We start from the raw sequence: 24,356 nt of genomic DNA, 5'->3' as shown, positions 1-24,356 counted from the left end.
AAAAAAAAAAAACACCAAACCTTTCTTTCAGGCCTTCATAAGTTGTTTCTTGATGAAAGCCGCGATGACAATCTTGAAAATCTCTTAACGTGGGTCAAAGATAATGGAGCGATGTGCAATAATATTCAGATTGCGAACTACGATACTGAAGGCTATGGAATCCAGGCTACGACAGAAATCAAGGTACATATAAATAATACATATAAATAATGAATGTTTATCAGTGCAATCGGAAGAAAATTTTCATTCGTTGAAAGATTGCGAGGCGGAGCTAAGTTAAATGGAATAGTCTATCTTTCAATGAATGCCATGCCCCTTTGCACGAATACGAAACATTCATTAACATAAAATAGATCCTTGTCATTTGATATTTTATGAAAATAGAGTTAAGACTACCTTCATTCCTGTCTCTTATACACATCTAGATGTGTATAAGAGACAGATATATATATGTAAAACGGCATACATTTAATGCTAATGTGATGTATTTCGAACATCTGCTGTTTGTTTAGAGTAACTTTGCAGGTTGAGACCAACACGATAACCTTAATTCAGGTAACGTCTTTGCAACATTTGCATATTGCGTGCTAATTTCCTAGCAGCACGTCGCAATTACTTTCAGTATATGTGATGGTAGTAGAGATGGCACGGGATGGCTCATCTTCAATTCAAAAAAAAAATGAAGAGATAAATACATAACAGCTAATGTATCTATATCTCATAATGAAATCATTCTTTATTCAAAACAATAAAAAGAATGTAACATACAAGTCAGGTCATAGCTTTACCAAGCCCGTGCAGGGTATCACAAATGAACAACAAAGATTCAAAGAGTAAAATCTAATAAAAACGAAATGTTATTATATAATTTCACAGTTTGCTTTCAATTGTTATTCAAAAATTCACTTAAACAATAACAAATTGTATTAACAGAAAGAATAATAAAGAATCGCTCACTTAGAAAGATCGCAAGTTAATTTTTATTTCATTTTCGCAGATTTACAGACATTTACGAAAATCATTAAATATTTACAAGCACAGGGTCTACATAGTGTGTCAAGAAAAATATTTTCTTTTCTTATTTTGATTTATAACTTTGAAACATTAGATTTTATTGTTCCAAGCTTTACTGACTCAACGGACAGTAATATCCATAAAATGTTTTTCTTTTTCATCTTTATAAGGATTGCAGATGTCCAACTACCATTACATTTCAAAAGAACCTACATTTTAAATGTTATTTTAAGGGTAATTTTATTCGTCATATTAAGAAATTTGTTTCAAAAGACGGACAAAGAAATTTGTTTCAAAAGACGGACAAAGAAGTACTTTATATCTGTAATATGCCAAAGAAGTATAGGCCTATCTGTTATTCGAAATATTATTAAATTCAAACATACAGTATATCATATGTCTAAACACTTGTTCCTATTAACACATTCATATGGTATACAACAAATTGAAAATATCTACATTCATATGACAAGATTATTACACATTATATTTTTGAAGCTTATTTACAATGTTGGGAGGTTCAAGTTCAAGTTTCAAGTTCAAGTTTAATTTATTTCATCTCATTGCGTAACTTACAAAAAGGAAACTGAATTGCGAGAATGTTACAATACACTAAAACATTAAAATTATTAAGATATACAAATTCAATTACTAATTTATTACTTTAAATTTGGTTAGTGGTATTAATTACAAAAAAAAAAAAAAAAAAAAAAAAAAAAAAAAAAAAAACAAAAAAAAAAACATTATGCACACAGAAAATATCAATGAAAATTAGCGATAATTATTGTCACACTGTAATTACTAACATTATTACCTTTAATATTTAACACAACCTAATTTATTTTGTACAAAATATACCGAACTTTCACCGTCCTACCATATTTTACTTTTGATCTACCGATATTAAATTTGCAGATTGATTGCAGTACCGTAAATACTCCAATAAGCGACGCGGCGCTTATACAATTTGTGGAGGCTTGAGTGCGGCGCTTATTCGAGAGCGGCGCTTATAAAAACAAATTGGCGAGGCGCTTTCTATGCCCGTTCCCATGGTTACCTATTTCACATATTCCAGTAGTCTATCATAGGTCTTAGCATCATAAATAAACGTTTATAAAGAAATGCTTGTCTTCATTGTATTATTTGTTCATTTTAACACTGTGTCATCGTATTTAAAACCCTGTTTCTCAAAGTGTTTCTACACACAGCGTAATAATGATACGCTCGATTAAGCGCCGCCGTTTAGTCGAGAGTGGCGCTTAGCCAAAAAAATCACAATTGGCGCGGAACTTATTCGAAAGCGGCGTTTATTCGAGAGCAGCGTTTATTCGAGCATTTCGGTATTCAGTAAAATTATAATCTATACAATTCAACTACTTTAATTAATTACACTCTATATTTCTTGAACTTGGACACTCATGCTCCAGTGGCGGATTCAGGGGGGACCACTCGACCAGCGCCCCCCCCCACCCTAAATTGTTCCAAATTTTTTTTTTAAATTGAGAAAAAAGGAAAATTCTACTCAAATTTTGCGTCGAAAAGTGCCATTTCCAGCCTGTAGAGGTGCCATAATCATAAAGTTTCTTCCCTCAGCCCCATCTATGGTGGGGCTGAGGTAGTATAGACCCTCCATTTGTGAAAGTCCCTCTCTGCCCCCCCCCCCCGCCTCTATTTCAAATTCCTGGATCCACCACTATGCTCATAGACACAAGGTCCCAACATTGCAAACATCTTCAAACGTACTCCATCACTATGTAAATGCATGGTAAATGTTTGGCTGTCCAGGGTGGGGGGGGGGGGTGAGATAACTTTTCTTAAATATTGCACTTTTTTGTAGTAAATTTAGCAGTAGCAATGAATCTGCCATTTTCTGTTATCACAATCCATTAAATATTGTTATGGTCAACACATCTTTTTTAAATATCTGTTTACCGAACAATTATAATTCATGATAGTACAAGAAGCATGCAACAAAAATTATAAGTCATACAACAGTTTATATTTGTGTTAAAATGCATCCATGATTTATAGGTTTCCAAGAAAACAAAATGTATTTCCTGAAAGGTGTTGAATTTGCGAGTTAGATCATGGTTAGATGAAGTCTGAAAGCATTCACATATTCATCTCACAGATGCCACAAATTTAGAGATTGTTCATTGATCTCATGTTCAGCGTTCTCATGACAGTTCTCTGTCTGTTGTCAAGCAAGCTTCATCTTCAAGCAGTTCTTCAATTCGTTTACGCTAAGAACAAGAAGGGTAAACCATATTTATTAAAAATTCAAATTAACTCTTAATATGCAATTACATTGTTTTATGTAAACAAACAAATCATATGGAAAATCATTGATAATTATTGAAGTCATGTTGCTGTATTTGGCTACAGTGAAGATTAATATGTTTGTATTTGTGGGGGAACTAAATAGGCAAACAAAATAATAGAGTGTATAAGGAATGATATAATAAAGTAAGCCTTTGGTAGAAAATAAAAGAAATAAAGAGGAGGAAAAAAAGATGTGAGGATAAGTAGGATTAGAGAAAATGAGGGGTCCTATAAAAGGATTAACCATGTCTCTGCTAGTAAAACTGATATTAGAATTTATTTGTAAATGAATATTTATAAATATGTGGATGAACTATAATAGAAACATAATTTCTAAAAACACATGGATTAGATATAAAATTTTCTAATGTGGTTGTTAAAATTCATTGAAATGCAAACATGGACAATAAGGTACATCAACGTTCTTGCATTAATAAATATTCATAAGCAAGTCAAAATGCAGTAACTATTCTAATACTTATCATTTACCAACAATTTAGAGTTATTCTGTGATCTATAAAAAATATGGTATTTTGAAATTTAGAAACTTAATTTTAGAAACTTGATTTGATAGATACTGACTTGTATATTTTTAATAGTTGTAGCTCCATTGCTCTAGTTAAATAGCCCCAGGATACCATTTTAATGCAAAATGTACAGCTTCACTAACAAAATTACATACTGGACAAGTTACAGAACCACACACAGAGTCTCAACTTTAATAAACAAGACAGTACCATTATCTAAGTAGCAGTTTACTTCTTAATTTATGGTTTCAACGTGTGTAAGTTAAGCGAGGGACTCAACTGGGCCTGATGGTCATCAGCCGACGCGACTCTGTGGATTTATATATTGCTCTATATCAGTCTCATAGCGCTCTAGGTGTAGACTAGCTCGTACATTAACATGCTTCTCTCCTTCTCGTCTCTGAGCTACCATATTTTCCGTTTCGGGAAATTCCGGGGTCGGATTACACTCCGAGAAATTTTTCCTTTTGTAAAATATTGAGACCGATCAAAAGGTGACTACTACCCAAAACAGTACCATTATCTAAGTAGCAGCTTTACAGCCTAATTTATGATTCTAACGTCTAAGTTAAGAACGCAACGCCATGACGTGTGCGCAAGGAATCGTTTTTAATGATGATAAGCGCAGTCTGCCACCGACAATCAGTTGGTGGCGTTGCATCGTCTAGCGCGCTCACAGAAAGCGGAGTTGGAGTCATTGTACGACGGTTGTATGACCTTCGTGCGGCACAGTGACTGCCCGGCTTTACACCGCAAAGAATATTCTGGATGCACCGTGGAGCAAACATCACTGCACAAGTTACAGCTTCACTGCCATGTTACAGCACAAAGAATATTCTGGATGCACCGTAGAGCAAACTTCACTGCACAAGTTACAGCTTCACTGCCATGTTACAGCACAAAGAATATTCTGGATGCACCATGGAGCAAACATAATTTTGAGTTTTATCTTTGATTGTTAAAATTCACTGAAATGCAAGCACATACCATATGGCTACCAACCATCTTGCATTAATAAATATTTCATAATAATGCATTAACTATTAAAATTTGTATCTCATTAGCATATCAATTTTACAGCAATTCAGTGATATATGAAACAACTAGTTTTGTAACTGAACAGACACTGTGTGGCAGTGCTTGGGCTGCCTGCCGAAGTTACAGCACCACTGCCCTAGCTACAGGTTCACTGCCTATGTCCGCTTTGCTACCTGTATTACAGTTATAAATGTAACAACCTGTAACTAGCAATGACTGTAACATCTTTTTACAGCTTTGCTTCCAAGTTACAGCACCGTTGACAAGTTACAGCTTCAGTGGCAAGTTACAGCTTTGTTGCACAAGTTACAACACCATTGCCATGTTATACCTTCACTGCAGAAGTTACAGCTTCACTGCCATGTTACAGCTTCACTGCACAAGTTACAGCTTCACTGCCATGTTACAGCTTCACTGCACAAGTTACAGCTTTACTGCCATGTTACAGCTTCACTGCACAAGTTACAGCTTCACTGCCATGTTACAGCTTCACTGCACAAGTTACAGCTTCAGTGGCAAGTTACAGCTTCACTGCACAAGTTACAGCTTCACTGCACAAGTTACAGCTTCAGTGGCAAGTTACAGCTTCACTGCACAAGTTACAGCTTCACTGCACAAGTTACAGCTTCACTGCACAATGTACACCTTCACTCACAGGTTACAGCTTCACTGCCATGTTACAGTTTCACTGCACAATTACAGATTCACTGCCATGTTACGGCTTCACTGCACAAGTTACAGCTTCACTTTGTTACAGCTTCACTTATAATTATAAAATATTAAGCTTAATTCATTTTTCTATTTCATGAATGTAGCACAATGTTTAACCACAAAAAACAAAATTTTTGCTTACTTCAAGCTTATCAATATTATCTCCTGGGCTCTCAGCATCAGGGTATGGTGGAACTAAAACCTGGAGACGAACAGCTTTGATGGCTGTAGGTTGGCACGATATCAAGTGCTTCACTTCCTGGGCCTAGAAAAAGTAGCATTGATAGAAGTTTACTTAATACATGAGTTAACTTCCTTCAACATGTTCCCATGTATGTACTTTATTCATTGTATTGCATCTCATCATACAGTTAAAAACATCACAATACAGAGATATCAAACACAAGACAATGGGACGGGATTCACAGACTCGAGGTCCCGTACAGTAGTACACATTGTTTTATATTATTGTGTTTAAAATATTATGATTTCTAGTCACATAACATAACATCACATGTAAAACCATCTGGAATAAATAAATTTAAAGCGATATAAAAAATGGTGATTAAATTACTTACTCTATTTGTCTGGTATCTTAGTCTTATGACACGCAAACGATTCCTTGCTTCTGCTGCTCTGGTTACAAAATTCAAATAAAATGAAAATATAAATATATTGAATAAAGCTCAGTCAATCATTTTCCTACACATTTCTCAATTTAGCAGGTAGAGTTTTCGATGTTTAAAATTATATTATCTACAAACCAACTATGGGCTTCAAGATGGACTGAAATGCTAAATACAGTATGACTAATGTTAAGTTCTCATTGGAATAGGAATTTAGTTCCACAATTTTCGCAGCCCCACACCCAGGCCATTTCACACCCCCTCAGACCAAAACCAGCCTAATCTTCTGGCTTTAACTTATAAATTACACAGTTTAACACATTTACACAGCATGCTTTAGAAATCTAAAATCATTAACAATTGGATCTTTTTGCCAATAAATGCATATTATCTTGTCTCTCATTTATTAAAGTGTATGGTAGGATAATTCGACCTTGAATGCATCAATTGGTCTGTACACTTTGTACTACAACATGATTGGACAGGCCTGGACCTCCGTTGACCTACGCTACGACAAGGTCGCTGGACCAAAAATATTAATATGCCTATCCAATATTTTGATTGCCAATCCCTAATGTTGTGGTCTAAAAGCACAAATTATGTGTCATACTAAGCCATAAAACTCTCCCCATGAACCCTACAAAGAATTATTATTCCGGGACCCCTATCGAGGCTCTCGTCGGCCCTTGGTTTCAATTCCATTGTTGGACATGTTGGCCGCAGTCGGACCCCTGTCAACAAATTTCTGAAGCCACAACTGGAGCAACAGTACTAATTTCGGCCAATATGAGATTTTTCCCTCTCTTGGGTATATCGCAAAACACATGCATTCCCTTCAATTTACCCTAATAGGAAAGTAACAATACACAAAAACAACAAATACTATTTGCAGTTTAATGATGATGACATAATCATCAAAAATATCCCGAAAAAAAACATAAACACAAGCTTTTATGTTACACATGGCTTTTAGGTTACACCATTAACAATATACCAGCCTTTCGTGAGTAATGTTTACTTTGCAACATATCAAGTTAAATCTGTGTCATAAAAAATGATATTTAAGAAGGTTAACTGATCGTATTTCTACCCTCAAGTGTAATTATGACATCAACGTTCATAGTGATGCAGAAATGATGATAGAGATCTCATTGTCTGTATGTAATCTGATCTGCAGTTTATCTTAGTAATCCATATATTAAGTGCATAGAGACTTCAGTACTTTGCGCTATAAAAATATATAACCATTATATCTAACCATGAACAATTCTTGATTAATGTATTGTTAATGGTAGATTTCAAAGCTATATATGTATTGTATACATATTCTATTCAAAAAGTAAAGAAAATTTTCATATTATTAAATACTTTTACAAGTCAGTTATATGTGACTATATTTATTGTTAATAAACAATAAATATATTCACATATTTATAGTTTATTGTTTAATAAACAATAAATAATTATGTGACTATATTTATTGTTTATTAAACACTTGTTTCTAATTAATCATTTTTTTTATTCATTAATGTTGATCTCAATTATGCTATTGATTAATTGATATATTTGATACAATAATATAATGTTATTCATACCACATCATTAATTATGCTTAATATTCAATAAATTTATGCTAATATTAAATGCAACTTACTTTAACTGGCCTATAAGTTGGCTGTGCTTCTCCTTTTCTAGATCAACAACATTTTGAATTTTTTCAATATCTGCTAATTTCTTTGATTTTTCTTGAATTCGTTTCTTAGAATTAGCTATTGCCTCCAATGTAGATTTAGAAGGTTCTTCATACTGAAACAAAACATAAATATATTAAATATTATTTGTGGTAAAATTAAAAACTCTAAAAAAAATCTATAACAACATTGAATTGTTATTTAAATAGGATGAAATACACTAATCGGGTACCACCTTTCTTCAATTGAGATACAGTTATAAACAAAAGTTTACTTTTAGTCCTAGTAAAAAAAAATACAGAACAAAAATAAATCAAGCCCTAGAATTTTGAGATTTTAGATCAGCCAATTGGACTTGGCCATCAATTTTTTGTAATGCCTAATATGCAGTTTACTGAATACATTTTACAAATATATTTTCTTAGGATGTGCTTCTAGTTCAGGGTTGGCACCAGCAGGGGGGTAAATGGGTGAAGAAAAAAAATTATAGGTATTTTTCACATATTTGGAAACTCTAAAATCAAATAAATAGGCCTTTGAGCTTCCGTTGGGGGAGAGCTGACCCCCCCCCACCCCGTCGGGGAGAAAGAAAAGTTATACGCATTTTTTACAGACTATAAAATCGATTAAAATTAAGCCTTTGAAACACCTAAATTGTCACATTTTTCAAGGGCTTTGTCCCTGGACCACTTTTGGAAAGATGCCCAACCACACCCACATTGCTCTCATCGAGGACATCAGACCCCCGGTTGGGAAAATCCTGGCGCCACACCTGAAAGTTTTTTCCATCAGTGGTTGATAACTGGACAACCGAGGACTAAAATTTGCGCCACAAGTTATCATTCTTGGCCTGCATGCTGGACACCAAATTGAACTTGTGCCACAGGATGAGCCAGTATTTATTGCCACAAGAAATTGTTTTTTGAAAGAAATGTTCCTAAAAACCATTTTTCTTAGCCTGCAGAAATACACTCTTAGTGAAAAACAATACTCACCGCTAAGTATCTACCTCTCTGGACTGGTGGCAAAGCATTTACTTCTCGTTGTGTTAGTTTCTTTCTGTTTTGTGGTTTGAATTTTTGGTTTGAGTTAGCAGAGCGCACCTTTGATGTTGAGAAACCATAAATGACACATTTTAAATGATTTATATACAGTTTACATTGTGCACACAACCTTGTTAATGCTACAGTTATTATGAGCAGTTATTTACATTATATATTATATCTATATCATAGTTATTTTATATTAGATTTAAGTTATTTCTTGAGGATATGAAGCGCTTTGATGAAATCAATCTTACAACTTTTTACTCCCTGAAGGATTTCATTAATGTTACACTGTTCATACGTACATATTAGTGTTCCCTACAGTGTGCATAGGATTAGGGAATTTTTTTTAATTAAATTTGGGAATTTATAATTATATAGGCTATGAATTTGTTTATTATATCAAGAATTAAAATTTAAAAAATCCCAACATTGGTTGGTTGAAGTGAATTATTACATACATTTAATAAATTGAATTGTAAAATTGTATATTCCAGGAATAATTGAATATTAACCTAGACCAATAACCAAAAGGGAAGGTTATAGTGTAAGCATCAAAGCTTGAGTAAGTTAATCTGGTTGTAACGACTGTAAGTTTACGGATACTTAATATTTGAAAGGTTTCCACAGCATATTAAAAAATAACAAATCTTACTTGTAATACCTTATCATCTCCCATTTTTAGTTTCCTTTAAAACACAATTTCATCAACAAATCAGGTTGATCGTACAACGAAAATTGGCATTCTATAAAAATGACAAACTGAAATAATAAATGAAACCATAATATTATATATATACTGTATTATAATATATTATTTCATCAATAAAAATACAAACAAATACACAAATATTTTGATGCAGCAGAGTGGCAAAACAATAGAAGAATAAAGGATAACTGTAGCTACAAGTTACAGACAAAATGCTGCTAAATACCCGAAAATCTCGGGTCTTAAAAGAGAAAATAGAATATCTTTACTTAGTAGGCCCTAATAGTAACCTAGGAGAAATTGTAGTATCAGTTTATTTTTAAATTTACTGGGTTTTTTTTTAACATTTAATTTTACAAATCATAATTTGCATTTCATATATAAACTAATGTATGTTGAAAAACTCAGATTTTTGCAATTTATCTAGAAAAAATGTTTTGTTTAAGGGACTGTCCAAAAGAAATAAATTGTGATCATTTAATCCTTAATGTAATGTGGGCCAGCAGAGGCTAAGATTACTAATAAAAAAGAAAGAAAAGATTCAACATTAAAAAAACATCTTAGTTGGGATAAAAAAAATTCTTTGATTATTGACATCTGTAAAGTTCACTGTTAGTAAAGCTCTATATTTATAATAAATTTCTTTAACGACCCAAACAAAGGCTTCACCAAAAGAGCTATTAAAGTTATCTATTATTACTCATAGTTTTTGGATCTATGTAGGCCTACAGCATCTGCCTAGTAGTAGTAGTACAAATGGTGTAGGCTATTTAAGAAAATGTAGGCCTATGTATGGCTGTATGTAAGCTACGCCGGCCTCCTACTACGCCTAGGGCCTAGCCCTAGACTAGGCCTTGACGGTGTAGAACCGTTTCGGCAACCGAAACCATGCATGGATGGCATCAATAATATTCGTCTAGCTTGGCCCTCCTTCCTAGGGGGCTAGGCCTAGACACAGTAGCAGGCTAGAATAAATACTGAATAAAAGAAAGTGGCTATCTCCTGGATAAATTAAGCTTACCTAGGACGTAATTGAAAATTATATAAAAGCAGATAAGAAGCCTAATCTAACAAAATATCAGTTTAGTCACCTATTCCAACGTTTTACGGAGACAATTGCACGGAAACGACACTCATTGCGCTATTGTTTACAAACGCCTAGTGCGTATCCATGTGAGAAATAATTAGAGAGGGCGCTATCTAGAAAAAATCAAATGGCAGTAGTAGAGACTTTTTAATAAAAGAATAGGGGGCGGTATACAAGAAACAAATATGGCGACCTTGTGTAGTCGTGTGGCGAACATGACTGCAAGATGTTTGTATCAGGTTTGTATATAACCAGGTTTCGAAGAAAATAGGCCTAGTACCACAACAATAACAAAAAAATACGATTAATAATGCTGCCTAACTCGTAATAATATACATTCTTAACTTAAGGCATTAACTGTGTAGCTAGGTCTAGCCTAGCCTCTAGGCCTAGCTTAGCTAGTCTGGTTTTCTCTGTCCAGCCATACTGTTGAGATCCAACAGTCCAGGAGGGCCGTCGACTAGCCTAATAGGTCTAGCCTATGCAAGGAGTTTGCCTACCTAGGTTAGATCAGAGCCATATCTTTGGTTCTGGGTTAGATATATGGACTGCGCCCTCACTGTTGATCACGAAAATTAAGTGTACAGTACTGTATATGAATGTGTATATTCAAAGCTACAGCAATGTAAAATATGCCTAACTAAGAGGAAAGCTTAAAAATACAATACAGTACATCAGACAGAAATTTAGACAAACAAAGATAATATCGTTTGAGGAGAAATCTAACTGTCAATTTACATTTGCTATTTTGATCTGTGAGGGTAAAATTACACAGTTTGCATATGGTTCACATAACCAGGAGTGCAGAAGTCGATTTTGTGTACTACTTCTCTGTGTCTGACAGACTGTAGTACATCCTCCACGCAAATATTAGGCCTAGCAATCTGTCCGTACATTTCAGAGAAAAGGGCCAATTTCCTCATAGATTTTGCCGAGAATTAGAGTTTGACCTAATCTTAAAATATAACAAATGTATTATGCAATAGGTACGAAAATTTATGGCATGTCTGTAAATGTTGCATCCACAGGGAATTAGACAAAATTAATAAAATTAATTAATTTCATTGTTGTATAGAATTTTTCAATTGATTTTAAAATCAGGTTGGTGAAGTTATCAGGCAACCTCTGTTATCAACACACACCAGTCAGGTTACCTCGGTCAGAACACGCTATGCAGATTGGAGGATGTTGCGTGATGTCAAAAGACGACGGCTTGTCAAAGAGATGGGTAGAGAAAGAAGAAATATCAATCTGATTCGGAAAAATGACATATTACCCACAGAGCTGCAAGTATGTATGTCATTAAATGAAGTTAATTTGTATCTTAGAAATGACATAACAATTTAAATATTAGACAAAATATACTACTACTCCTAGAATGCACAGGCGATATGCTGAGTATGATTTCATTCCAGTTACATGTTTGCTACACTGTATGCTAGTAGTGCCCATCTAGAGGTACTATAAAATACATTTTATAGGCACTTCGATAACTTTTTTCTGACGTGCTGTAAAAAAAACAAAACGTTTATTCACTCTATGTTAATATTTAGGGTTTTCATCAAGGTGCTTGTAAACAGTGGGGTTAGGGCTCCCTTGCCAATAACCATGGACTTTACATCCTCTGATGCCACAACAAGGTAGTCAGACTAAAAATAATTATTTGTAGATCCAAACATAGTTATTTTTATTGTCAGCCCCTAATGTTGGATAAATACACAATTTCAGGTCATCCTAAACCATAAAATATGTATGCCCAAGTTAGAGATTTGAACATTTATTGGGATACATATGATCAAATGAAATAAAAGTAATGCTCCTTTCACATCTATTCAGGTTCCGTTTCCAGTTCCGGTACTGGTTAAGAAATCAGGCTTCTATTCTTACAACTCTGAAGATGTATTCTATTCACATCTGCTCCGATCGGGTATCCGGTGGATGGGTCCCGCATCTGGCAACTGGAACAAGTCGGTCCTAGAGCGATTTTTCTTCTGCCGGATTCGAAACCTGAAGACTTCTGACCAATCAGAATTTTTCACACAATTGCACAGAACTTTTTCTTGTTTTTTTTATTCCGGTTTCCAAGTAACAAACTAACAATCAGTTCTTTCTCATCGCAACTTGAATCCTTTTTTTTTTTTTTTGTTCTGTTGAGAATAAGTTAAGCAGAAAACATACGTAACTATTCCATGTGCACTGACAAGGAAAATTGATCTATAAATTAACCATGCCATTAAATACTATAATATGAATTTAATTAAAAGGATTATGAATTTACTAAATATAGGCCTACTGTATCTATCTATGATACCGCACCATTGTCAACCATTATCGCATCAGGTATTCATATTCTTTGTCTAAAACATGGAAGGAACCAAAAACTAGACTATTTATGTAAGTTACTAAGGCAGAGTTCAACGAACTCACCATCGGTAGGCCTAGGCTTACGTACCGTGCACCTAAATCATAGGCCTAATATGTGCTGTTTAGTATTTTGAACTATAACTACTGATATAGAATATGTGTAAATGATACTAAAAATTAAAGTAACTAACTTATTTTCAATACATAAACATTACGATACAACTCGCGACGCAAGTTCCTCCTAACGTGTGCCATCAGCCCGAACTGAAAACGGAACCTGAACTGCAACATGAGTAGATGTGAAAGGCGCTTAAACAAGTTAAATTAATAATGTTATGTCAGTCATTAATCCATAGTAAAATGATGTCATTATAATGAAAATAATAATCATACCAATATTTATCTCACTAGGAAGAAGCCCACAGAGAAGTAATAGCCATGCCACGAGACAGCAACTACGTTCGTATACGTCACAGATGTGCAATAACCTCAAGGGCACGGTCTGTTCAACACAGATGGAGGGTTAGTAGGATCGTGTGGAGACAACTGGCAGATGCAAACCACATGGCAGGAGTCACCAGAGCATGGTGGTGACATTCAGGACATGCTCTGTCCGACAGAGATGGAGCAGTATTAATAGAATTTTATAGAGATATCTTGCAGATTGTGTACAGACCATATGGCAGGATTCATCAAACTGTGTTGTAAATGTTATGCTCTGTCTAGCAAAGATAGGGGTTATTAATTGTATTGACACATCTAGAAGAAGCAAACCACATTATTCATCAGAACATGATGGTGAAACTAAAGGCATGCTTTGTCCAACAGAGATAGGAGTTGTTTCAAGACATTTGGTAGAACTAAACCTCATGGCAGGAATCATTTAAGTAAAGTGGTGAAGTAGCTGTGGGATGGCACTCCTGATTATATGAGACTGACTTAATTGAATTTAAATTTGATTTTAGCAAATCTTATATTTAAATAGATTTGTCAAATATTGAACTCATGAACTTGATTCCTTGGCACTCATGTTGTTGACTGACTGAACACCAATAAAGATTAAATTACAATTCTTCTTATTTTCTAGTCATTTATTTGCTTATTTTTTAAGTACAGTATATTTATTTCAACAATACAGTAGTGGGTTGCTTTTTCCGCTTGGTTTGATGGGCAGGAAACTTTGTAAACACATTAATAGAGCATGTAAAAAGCACCACCAACGATTTTTGCAAACCGTTAGAAATCTTCCATTTTCTGTAAGGGTGCATGTCAGTTGTGTGAGCAGGGTGACCTGGCTGGCAGGACGTCTTTATGTTTTCTTGCCTGAAACAAATAGTTTATTTTGTCATTCTGATCGGATTTTCTCTACTGTTACCGTTTTAATTTTAATTTTAAATTGTTTTGCATTATATGGCCGTTTGCTGTTTTATGGGGTTTTCCCATTTGCCTTTTAAACTTATATATATATATAAATATATATATATATATATATATATATATATTGTGTATATATATATATGTATATACAGTATATTAGATGTACATACAGTACAGTATATGGATAATACTTGCTACCATGGTGTTTAAATTTGAGTCCAAATGAGAAACACTACCATGTGCTTCACTTAAACACAGATTAGGAGTATGGTAACATTCCTTCCAATCTTGGTCGGATCAGCATGCTGAGTATTGGTCATGACACCCATAATCACCACCATACACTTCTCCAATGTCAACCATGATTCCTCAAAAATTGATACTTTTCAATATGTTAAGATTAACACGATCGACCAATTGTAAAATTTAACACTTTCTGAAAAGATTGTTCAGATTCTGAAACAGGCAAGAGGCCTGTCAATTTAGTTAAAAAATATGTCCCCATTTCCCCCCATTTTTTAGGGGGTCGGATGGAATCGGCGACCAGCAATGCCAGTAGAATTGTCACACAATGTTAAGTCCAGTACCAAGTAAAGTAGACAAATATTTATTTATTTTTTGTTTGTTTGCTTGTTTTTGTTTTTTTTTTTAATCTTCGAATTTTTTAAATAGGTTTTCCCCCAGGATGATGATAATGATACATTATTGATGCGGAGGTCTAGCGTGGGATTGCACAAACTCTGAATGGCTTTGGGGCCAGAGTCAGTCCATTTATACCAACAAGACTTGGCGTTGGATCAGCATCCGGGATACGAAAATCGAACTCCAGCAACAACTTCGAAAACAAAACGAGCATGGTAGCCATAGCAATCTGTTCACCAATGCAACACCTCTTACCTGAAAACAAGAGAATTGGTTGTTTTAAATAAAGCATAAGAAGGTGAATCAGTGCGGTTTCGTCAAAATAATATCGTCAGTAATTACATGAGGCTACACCTGCTGACATAAAGAATGGAATTAAATGAAACAATCAATTTTATGTGAGGTTCATATTTCTTACCCAAGCCAAAAGGCATAAAGGCTTTAGGAGCGATAACTGACTTGTGGTCGGCGGAGAGAAACCGCTCTGGATGAAATTCGTTTGGCGCATGCCAATACTTCTCATCGTAGTGCACGGACCATATATTTGCAAACACCCATGTATCTCGAGGGCAGCAATGACCATCGATTGATGTTGTCTGTGAAGCTGTTCGCGGCAGTCCAAGAGGGGAAATGTTAGCGTGACGTAACACTTCCATGAGTGTAGCGCGTGTCACGGGCAGGTTTTTATAGTAAGATCCAAGATTCTGGAGACCACCGTGACACATTACGGCATCGATTTCCTTCTGAACCTGATAAAGAGCCATAAATGAACATTATAAATTAAATGTATATGGATGAACCGTTCTGTATAGAGATTAGGCAGTTTTCGCAAGCTTACGAAAACGATAATGAATACGGATACGTCATCATAGTTTTAGACAACCCTTCCCCCACAGTAGCAGATTGTCACAACTTAGGCGATTCCTGCCTTTTGCTTTTCACCATATTGTCAAAAATGAATGTTTTAAACACGAATAATGATAATGACGTATTCGTTGTCGTTTTCATAAGGTGTCGAAAATGGTAAAAGCGAATTTCAAGTCGTTTTTCCGAGACGTGGATAGAAAAGGTCCGGTTAATATTAATAATGTATAAATCTGTATTGGTTTATACATTCATAAAAAAACAAGGGGAACTGTCTAAATAGCAGAATTCTGTCCGTGGTTAAAACCATAAAATACTGTCATAAATTGTCCTCTATGCTAGAAGATTGGAAAAACTGATAAAAGTCAGTTCTTAGTCTACTCACTGCAGTTTGCTTGTCTCTATGTTGCGTCATGTACAGTATGGCCCATGCCAAGGCGGTACTAGTGGTATCAGTCCCCGAGGCAAACATATCAATAACTGCCCTTCTTATGTATTTATGCGTTCTCCTAGTCCATCCACCCTGTAAATTGTGCTCACTTTTACCATCTGATTCCTCTTTCAAGAACATATCGATTAAGTCCAGGGTGCCTTTTTTCGGGTCATAAGTCTTAATATGTTCATCTATTTCACTGTCTATAAAATCTGATAACGTTTTTGCCAGTCTTCGAAAGTTTCTATATAAAGGCGTATAATATAGAAAAGGTAAAAAATGACCAATTGTTGTACCCGAGACACTTTTTCCTAATGCATTTAAGTTACTAAGAAGTAACCGATAACGTTCCTCGTCGTACTCGAAGCGATGCCCAAAACACAAGGCACAGAGGACGTTGGATACAGCCATACTCATTGGTTGGCAGACGTCAAGCGTTTGATCATCATGAACTTTGATAGTTCCACAGAGTTGTCTGCTCTCGGCTTCGAGTAAGTGCCATAACTGGCGATGTTTGAAATTGAACAAAAATCGCACAACAAACTTCCTGTTCTTTATCCACTTCTCAGCATTTTCCCAGAGCAGGCTACCTGTTATAAAATTTAAGAGATAGAGGGAGAATATTATCCTCGATATTAAAAGTTTAAAAATTATGAGTGTTAGCAAAAACAATCTGATCTAAACTCATGAAGAAAGAACATAAACCAATCAATTTTTCGGCGACTACAAACCTTCACTTGGCACGACATAGCTCACAATACGTTAGGCCAACTATATTAAAAGAGGATAGGCCTACTTTAAAATAACCTATGTCGAAGTAGGTCCTGCTAAGGGGCACAAGGTAGACAGTAGGCCTACAAACTGAAAAGACAAAATAGACATACAGTACAGGAGAGAAAAAAAAGTGTTCAACACTTACCATCATTCGAAAACGCAGCTCTTAACAACCCAGGAACCGGCCTGTTGGTAATTTCTGTGTTTTTAGATAAAGCAGATTCAATAGCATACAAATCATTCAATACCACCACGTGCATCGGGCCTATCTTAATTCCGATCACTGGCCCATATTGCTTAGCCCATTTAGTGAACGTCAAATGTGCATGGCGGCTTATACTTAAGGCGTTTCCAACCATTGGCCATCCCCGAGGACCAGGTAGATTTGATCTCACAAACTCACTGTAGACATACCTTAGCATCAGCGTTAGGCAGAAGCAAACAACTAAGATTACAAGTGTATGTGTAGTGCCACATGTGGACCACGTGCTAAACATATCAATGCCTTCGTAGGCCTACCGTAACCATATAAATGTACTGTATATGCGATTTACAAAAAATGGTACTCTGCTGTCGTGAAAGAACAATAAAGGACTTCCTGTATTTAATATCACTCAATGAAGCGTAAAACCCGATTTAAAATTTTCTGCGACAGCAATGACTTAGAAGAGTTTAAAGGTCATGCCGTTATTAAGTCCAAATTTTAAGATTTTACAGATGCAGTTTACTTTACTGTAGAAACAGTACACCTCTTCCATTTGCATATTCAGAGGATCAAAAACGGACTATTGTACTCTACCCTGTTTGTTTATATGAATTCGACCCTATATGCACGCCTTTCACTCACGATTTATCCTTGGATGAATATTTTTGTAAAATTCTTGCCTGCTGGACCTTATGAAAATAGAGAGCACGTGCCTCGAATCCCGGTTAGACCTCCTTTAATGTTCAAATATATAAATATAATAAAAACGTATATAAAATATATAACGTATAAAATGTATATATAGCCTATATGGTTCCTCCATGGCCTAGTGACGCAGAAATATCATAACAAGAGAGAAGATAAGGTGAGCTATCTCAGTGCAAGGGAGCTTAGAAATCAAATCCTTCATGTCTTCATTAGTCACGTTTCTAGACTTTTTTTTAGCGGGCGAGTAATCAGTAGTTTCGCTGTCAACGCGAAACTTTCAGTTTGAATTGCATTTAATAAATGTCCATGATATTGTGTAACATACATGATGGCTAGATTTAAAAATCGTGGAACTCGTGATTCTAGTCACTTGCATTTTCTCTGTTGACACCGCTTGCAATACTTTTCACTGAGTACCTATAGAACTTTAACTAAATTCAACGTGTTTGCCTAAAATATACAAACATGTTATATTGTTGACGACGCTCAGATACTTGTCGGAGTGATGCTACTTCTTTGTCTTCTATATATCGTGTTTTATATCAAGGAAACCGTTGTTAGAAATCAATCAACGACGAGTACGATTGGACAAGTTGTGTCAGATATGATACAAGTCGTCGTAAGAAACACTAACAACAGACGATCGAGGTTGATTTTCTGGTTATTTGTCCGTTGTTTGACGTCGTTTATGATGAATGGAAGCGGAATTGCAGCGATGCTGTATTTTATTGGGCCACCTCTACTATGGTCAACCTCTGAAATTGGATACTTTACATTTGGCAATCTAATGTCTATAACTCTAGGTAAGATAGAGTATATGTATTTGTTTATGCTATATATTCTACTTATGTCTACTGTCACAAAATTTACGAAACAGTAGTTTTTATTATTTACGTAACAGTATATCTGTATTATGTACTAATAAGCATTTGATGATTCACTTTCATCCACCGAACCAAATGTTCAATATCAAATTCTACCTGTTCATTATACTTGATTCATCATTACAATTTTACAATTTGATATTATCGCACTGAACATTATTAAAGCCTAGGTGCCAGTATGTCATTTATAAGAGTAACAAGTAAATTAAATAAATTGGCATCCAGATGACAACAGATTTTTTAAACTAGTCAAACGAAAATAGAATAATTGAGTGCTCATAAAAGTAATGTGTTAATGTACCGTTTTATGTCTATCGAACAAAGTCCTGACGTACATTGAGCAGATAAATTTGTCTGTGTTTAATGTAAAAACTTTATTTGTTATATTTGCATATATGTACAGTATGCTTGGAATATATAAACGTTGTTTTATATACTATGACAACTTCACTCTGGAACAATTTGCCGTATGAATTAAGACATCAACAAAACTATAAACATTTTAAATCTAATCTTAATATGCAACATAGATATTAAGTGTTATTTAATTAACCCACTAACATCTGAATTACTTATAATACACGATTCTTGTACGCGTGCCTTTATTATAATTTGAGAAGTATGAAAAAAGCGTGTAATAACAATAATAAGATTGGTTTTTAGCACATGGTAAAGTAAATTAAAAATACATCAATGGCAATTGAGTTTTATTTTCAATGGAACATCTCAGCGATTAATTCGATCGATGATGATGAATTTTATTATAACAGAGTGTCATTTCCGGTAATCTAGAGGTACTTTCTCCAAATGTTCCCACCTCAGCCCTTGTGTGGACTAATGGCTTCGAAGTAGGTAGGCCTAAATTAAGTACATCAAAGGCAATGTTTTCAATATTTATTTTCTATAGTACATCACACATATTAATTAGACATCTATGGTTGCCGAAAATCATGTGAAATTTGTTTACTATATAAATGTGATGTGATGACGATGAATTTTATATGAAAGTGTCATATCCGGTCATCTAGAGCTACTATTTCCTACAATTTTCGCACCTCAGGCCAAACCATGGTGGGTCTGAGGATTTTGTGGGATCACAAAATGTCCCCCCAAATGTCCCCCCCCCCCTATTTCACCTTTCGAAACAGATGTGCGCCCATGTCAAAACCACGCCCCTTCCCCCGCTTCGTGCTTCGCAAATCGCATTAGCCATTCCCCCCATTGCTAAATCCTAGATACGCCTCTGTTATTCTCTGATTCTGAACATGACTTAGGTACACAAAAAAATACCTTTTCTGTTGTGGTAAATGATTTCAGAACATATATGTGCTTATAAATGCGTGTAAACTGTACTATGGATTTAGTGTGTTTCTTCAATTCAGGCATTTTACCAAGTGTCGGGACCCGGTTAAGCCTGAGAGGATGGCTGAGAGGGTAGAGATTGCCGAATTACTAGCCTTGTACGCATACCATAAATTGTTTAAACATTTAAGTTACAATATATGCGTTTATGTATCTTACCTTTCAAAGAAATTGCCAAATTAAGTGTTTAATTTTTTTTTTAATTATACGTCCAATGCTGCCACGGAAATATCCGCTTGTCTTGTGTGTGGACTCGCGGTTCGAACAACCTTATTTGCATATCAATGAAGCACAATGTATCACAAACTATAGAACAATAGAATCCAGTCGCGTTTCCAATCTCCTTGTATAGTTGTCTCTGCTTTAAAATAACTAGTGTGAACTGGTATTTTGTTAAATTTCCATGACACTGCCTAGGCCTACGTAAAATGGCTAGATTTCAAGTCACCGTGGAACTCGTGATTCTAATAATATCACTTGCGTTCACTTTATTGAGAACGCTTGCAGTACTATTCAATGAGTACGTAATACAGTTGGAACTAAATGCAGGGTGTTTACCTAATATTACTATGGCAACATGTTATACTGTGGAAGAAGTACAAGTACTTGTATCCAAATGGACCACCATATTTGTGGCTTGCCAATCTCTTCCAGCTTTATTTGTTGCTCTATACGTCTCCACTTGGAGCGACCGAGTCGGAAGAAAGATCACAATGGTATTACCTACCATTGGCTATATTATTGCGACGATCAATTGCATTATGACTTATGTTTATGCATTACCCATAGAGTACCTATTGCCAGGAAATCTAGCGATAGGTTTCACGGGGAGCGTTTCTCTTGTACGTTCTGGTTCATCTTCCTATGTTAGTGACACTGTTAGACGAGACGATTTGACATTTCGATTGTCAGTTCTCCAAGGTGTCGCAGTGTTAGGCCTAGCGTTAGGCCAGTTGGGATTCTCATTGTGGATTGAGTATTCAAGCTTTTCGCCAACATTTGTGTTCATGGGAGTGATGCTACTTCTTTGTCTTCTATATATCGTGTTTTATATCAAGGAAACCGTTGTTAGAAATCAATCAACGACGAGTACGATTGGACAAGTTGTGTCAGATATGATACAAGTCGTCGTAAGAAACACTAACAACAGACGGTCGCGGTTGATTTTCTGGTTATTTGTCTGTTGTTTGACGTCGTTTATGATGAATGGAAGCGGAGTTGCAGCGATGCTCTATTTTATTGGGCCACCTCTACTATGGTCAACCTCTGAAATTGGATACTTTACATTTGGATATCTAATGTCTATAACTCTAGGTAAGATAGAGTATATGTATTTGTTTATGCTATATATTCTACTATCTACTGTCACTAAATTTACAAAACAGTAGTTTTTATTATTTACGTAACAGTGTATCTGTATTATGTACTAAATATATAAGCATTTGATGATTCACTTTCATCCACCGAACCAAATGTTCAATATCAAATTCTACATCCAGAGCCGTCGGAACCGCACCGGCCGCACCGGCTTTGGCCGGACCACTTTTTTCAATATTATTACATATTTTATTTTTTTGATTTTTTTTTTCTATTAAAGACCCATAAGTGTGTCAAAACACAAAAAAAAAAAAAAAAAAAAAAAAAAAAAAAAAAAAAAAAAAAAACAGCCCCCATAAAAATACAAAATGATATAAAAAATAAATGTCTAAAGATTAACAATACAGTGCATAAAATTAAATAAACATTCAGTTTCACATATTAAATATTACAATTAAAAATATCAAATAGGCCTAAGAGAGAATGGCAAATAACAGAAGTCTACACCCTCAAAAAAAATTGTAATATTGACAATGTTTAGAGGTACAGTATAAACATATATTACAATTAACTATATATGAAATGTTGGGGTTAGTCACCACACAAGGCTTATGCGGATAAAGCCAGCCCTGATTACTTCCTATTCTTGGTTGCCAGATGCTATTTTTGGGTATCACAGATGCTATAAATTCATAATTTGTTCACATCATGCATGCTGTTTCTGCCCCTTGCTGGGGAGTGGTATTTAGCTCTATAATTGCCAGTTGCTATTTTCGGGCATCCCAAAATTATACTTTTAGACTACAATATTAGGGAACAGCAATCATAATAACATCTTTGATTGGATTTGGATATTAATTTAGTCCGATGACCTCGTCGTGGTGTTAGACGAGTGGTGGTTGGAGATGTCGAGATTTAACGGGTTGGCGACCCGACAAAATCAACAATTCCAATGCAATGCAAAGCAACGATAACTAAAATTAAATCAATACCAAACATGCCTATACGCTACAACCAGAACCATCAAATTTTTGCCCAGCTTTTTAGTCCCCGTGCTCAATGGGAAGATATGGCTTTGCTCTCTGGAAGTACTAGCCTACTATTTTATAAGACTAAATATAGCAACCCAAATTAGGCTGTACCAAATCGAAACTACTGATTTTTCTAGGGGATTTTTCCCTGCATCGTTACCGGGGCCTTTATTTTCCATTGATTACAAATTGGACTGACTTTAAACAAAGTTTCATCATCATCATCATCATCATAATTATTTCATATTTTTTCTGGGCATCCAGGTAAATAAAGTTTCCACGGTATGACCACGGAACCCCTGTAAAACTAGCCACATTTAACAACATTGTGCCCCTCCCCACTCTTTTACAAAAAAGCTGGATACGGTAGCCCTTGAATGTGTGCTCTGTCTATATCACCTGTTAGATCTGTACATGGAGGTACAGGTATCTACATGGTCTGCTTGAGTGTAATCGCTGTAAGGTCTACCAGAAGAAAACACAGGATTTAATTACAGCATTTTAACAATTCAAGTGATAGTATAACTGACCTGGAGCGTGATAGATAATTGATTATACTTCAGTCTGAATTTGGTAAGTGTAAATTAAATTGTACGAGCAGTAAGTTTGTCGAAACGCGACGCTATTTGTGTGGGCATAGGAGGCCTACTGTATTTCCATATACTGTAATTCATAGCATACTGTATCATGTGTATTCATATAACATGTTCTAGGCCTATTTAATTGATTGCATACAGTATTTCTCAATACTGCACGTCGTGTAGATATAATTACAGTTATCACTATTATTCCTTGTACATATTCGTGTTTCCTGAACTTTATTTATCCATGGAGGAATAAGCAACTTAATTACATTTTGAACAATATATCATTTTCACAGTAGACCTACATTTGCCTATTCCCATGATTTAAATTAATCTTACGAATTGTAATTTGGTCAATGCACAGTACCGTACCACATTCTGTGTCCAGATATAGCATTTTTAACCTGGTTGCTTTTTTCTGTGCCCACTCTTTAGCATCATGTACAGGGCATAGGCCTTTATTATCTCTGTTTTTCTTGAGTCATACCAGTAAGATTATGATGCCCTTAAAAAATTCTTCCTATTACAGTAGTATTAGGCCCTACAGTATATATGGGAGAGTACCTCATGAACATTATTCACACACCCTCAAGTCTGCTATGGGATATATTCATGCCACGAAACTTAGAATATGGAATATAGTGTACGCTGGGAGCAAATATTTCAATATAGATAAATTTAGTAAATGTACGATGTACAGTATATTGTACTACATAGGCCTATTTTCATAACAATAACTTACTGTATGGTGCCAAAATTTTGCTCAACTTGGCCCAAAACATATGAGGCAGAGATGGGTATATCTCTAGTCCCCACTAACTTCAAATTTTTGTCTGCCAATAGACAGGATGGGGAGGGGTGGTGGCTATACAGGTTTGCCAGCTTGTATTTCCAGGTATCCAGGGATACCATATTTCCAACATAGACTCTATCGCCGTGTTAATTTTATTTCTTTGAGGGGAGGGGCTAGCGGCTCTACAAATTGTCAGCATTATTTCCGGGCATTCAGAGTTGCAAAAAGTTGTTCAACAACCATGATG

The 24,356-nt window shown here is 35.2% G+C and overlaps 4 protein-coding genes across 12 annotated transcripts in view; 2 read left to right on the top strand and 2 right to left on the bottom strand.

Annotated features, from left to right (window-relative positions):
- Positions 1-2,605: 2,605 nt before the first annotated feature.
- On the bottom strand, positions 2,606-10,902 carry LOC117103068 (protein LKAAEAR1-like). Of its 8 annotated transcripts, none has more exons than XM_033243546.1 (7): positions 10,776-10,902; positions 9,631-9,737; positions 8,925-9,032; positions 7,893-8,044; positions 6,191-6,248; positions 5,755-5,877; positions 2,606-3,257 (listed from the first exon to the last, which is right to left on the bottom strand). In XM_033243546.1, exons 2-7 carry the CDS (start codon positions 9,652-9,654, stop codon positions 3,192-3,194), a joined length of 531 nt encoding a protein of 176 aa, XP_033099437.1. In that variant the 5' UTR covers positions 9,655-9,737; positions 10,776-10,902; the 3' UTR covers positions 2,606-3,191. The 8 variants fall into 8 exon arrangements, with proteins under 8 accessions (XP_033099437.1, XP_033099438.1, XP_033099439.1 ...); XM_033243547.1 differs by having other exon boundaries at positions 10,706-10,836; XM_033243548.1 differs by having other exon boundaries at positions 9,631-9,721; positions 10,706-10,834.
- Positions 10,880-14,212, top strand: LOC117103069 (28S ribosomal protein S14, mitochondrial-like). 2 transcript variants are annotated; one of them, XM_033243555.1, is made up of 3 exons: positions 10,880-11,010; positions 11,873-12,061; positions 13,547-14,212. In XM_033243555.1, the coding sequence occupies exons 1-3, from the start codon at positions 10,957-10,959 to the stop codon at positions 13,727-13,729; spliced, it is 426 nt and encodes a 141-aa protein (XP_033099446.1). In that variant the 5' UTR covers positions 10,880-10,956; the 3' UTR covers positions 13,730-14,212. The 2 variants fall into 2 exon arrangements, with proteins under 2 accessions (XP_033099446.1, XP_033099445.1); XM_033243554.1 differs by lacking the exon at positions 13,547-14,212 and adding an exon at positions 12,608-13,539 and having other exon boundaries at positions 10,899-11,010.
- A 385-nt stretch (positions 14,213-14,597) lies between these two features.
- On the bottom strand, positions 14,598-18,359 carry LOC117103066 (cytochrome P450 2J6-like). The gene is made up of 4 exons (XM_033243542.1): positions 17,371-18,359; positions 16,404-17,041; positions 15,573-15,903; positions 14,598-15,409 (listed from the first exon to the last, which is right to left on the bottom strand). Exons 1-4 carry the CDS (start codon positions 17,720-17,722, stop codon positions 15,231-15,233), a joined length of 1,500 nt encoding a protein of 499 aa, XP_033099433.1. The 5' UTR covers positions 17,723-18,359; the 3' UTR covers positions 14,598-15,230.
- Positions 18,360-20,716: 2,357 nt separating this feature from the next.
- The window catches only part of LOC117103067 (proton-coupled folate transporter-like), a 15,662-nt gene continuing 12,022 nt past the window's right edge, over positions 20,717-24,356 (top strand). Inside the window, exon 1 of the mRNA XM_033243543.1 lies at positions 20,717-21,698. Coding sequence (XP_033099434.1) covers positions 20,813-21,698 — 886 coding nt within the window. The 5' untranslated portion in view covers positions 20,717-20,812. The remainder of the gene's footprint in view (positions 21,699-24,356) is intronic.

The sequence above is a fragment of the Anneissia japonica genome, unplaced genomic scaffold (genome assembly GCF_011630105.1).
Source record: "Anneissia japonica isolate Jap-2015-1 unplaced genomic scaffold, ASM1163010v1 scaffold284975_len822289_cov185, whole genome shotgun sequence".
Taxonomy (NCBI): domain Eukaryota; kingdom Metazoa; phylum Echinodermata; class Crinoidea; order Comatulida; family Comatulidae; genus Anneissia; species Anneissia japonica.
This window is presented reverse-complemented; position numbering and strand designations above follow the sequence as displayed.

Bases quoted from the DNA above. Each gene is read 5' to 3' on its own strand.
- LOC117103068 (XM_033243546.1), bottom strand. From the start codon at position 9,654: ATGGGAGATGATAAGGTATTACAA. The intron at 9,033-9,630 runs GTAAGATTTGTT...TCAACATCAAAG, and splicing joins GAGATGATAAGGTATTACAA to GTGCGCTCTGCTAACTCAAA. The intron at 8,045-8,924 runs GTGAGTATTGTT...GTTTTGTTTCAG, and splicing joins AGAGAGGTAGATACTTAGCG to TATGAAGAACCTTCTAAATC.
- LOC117103069 (XM_033243554.1), top strand. From the start codon at position 10,957: ATGGCGACCTTGTGTAGTCGTGTGGCGAACATGACTGCAAGATGTTTG. The intron at 11,011-11,872 runs GTTTGTATATAA...TTTTAAAATCAG, and splicing joins CTGCAAGATGTTTGTATCAG to GTTGGTGAAGTTATCAGGCA. The intron at 12,062-12,607 runs GTATGTATGTCA...ACATCTATTCAG, and splicing joins TATTACCCACAGAGCTGCAA to GTTCCGTTTCCAGTTCCGGT.
- LOC117103066 (XM_033243542.1), bottom strand. From the start codon at position 17,722: ATGTTTAGCACGTGGTCCACATGTGGCACTACACATACACTTGTAATC. The intron at 17,042-17,370 runs GTAAGTGTTGAA...ATTTTATAACAG, and splicing joins AGCTGCGTTTTCGAATGATG to GTAGCCTGCTCTGGGAAAAT. The intron at 15,410-15,572 runs GTAAGAAATATG...TCTTGTTTTCAG, and splicing joins CTTTATGCCTTTTGGCTTGG to GTAAGAGGTGTTGCATTGGT.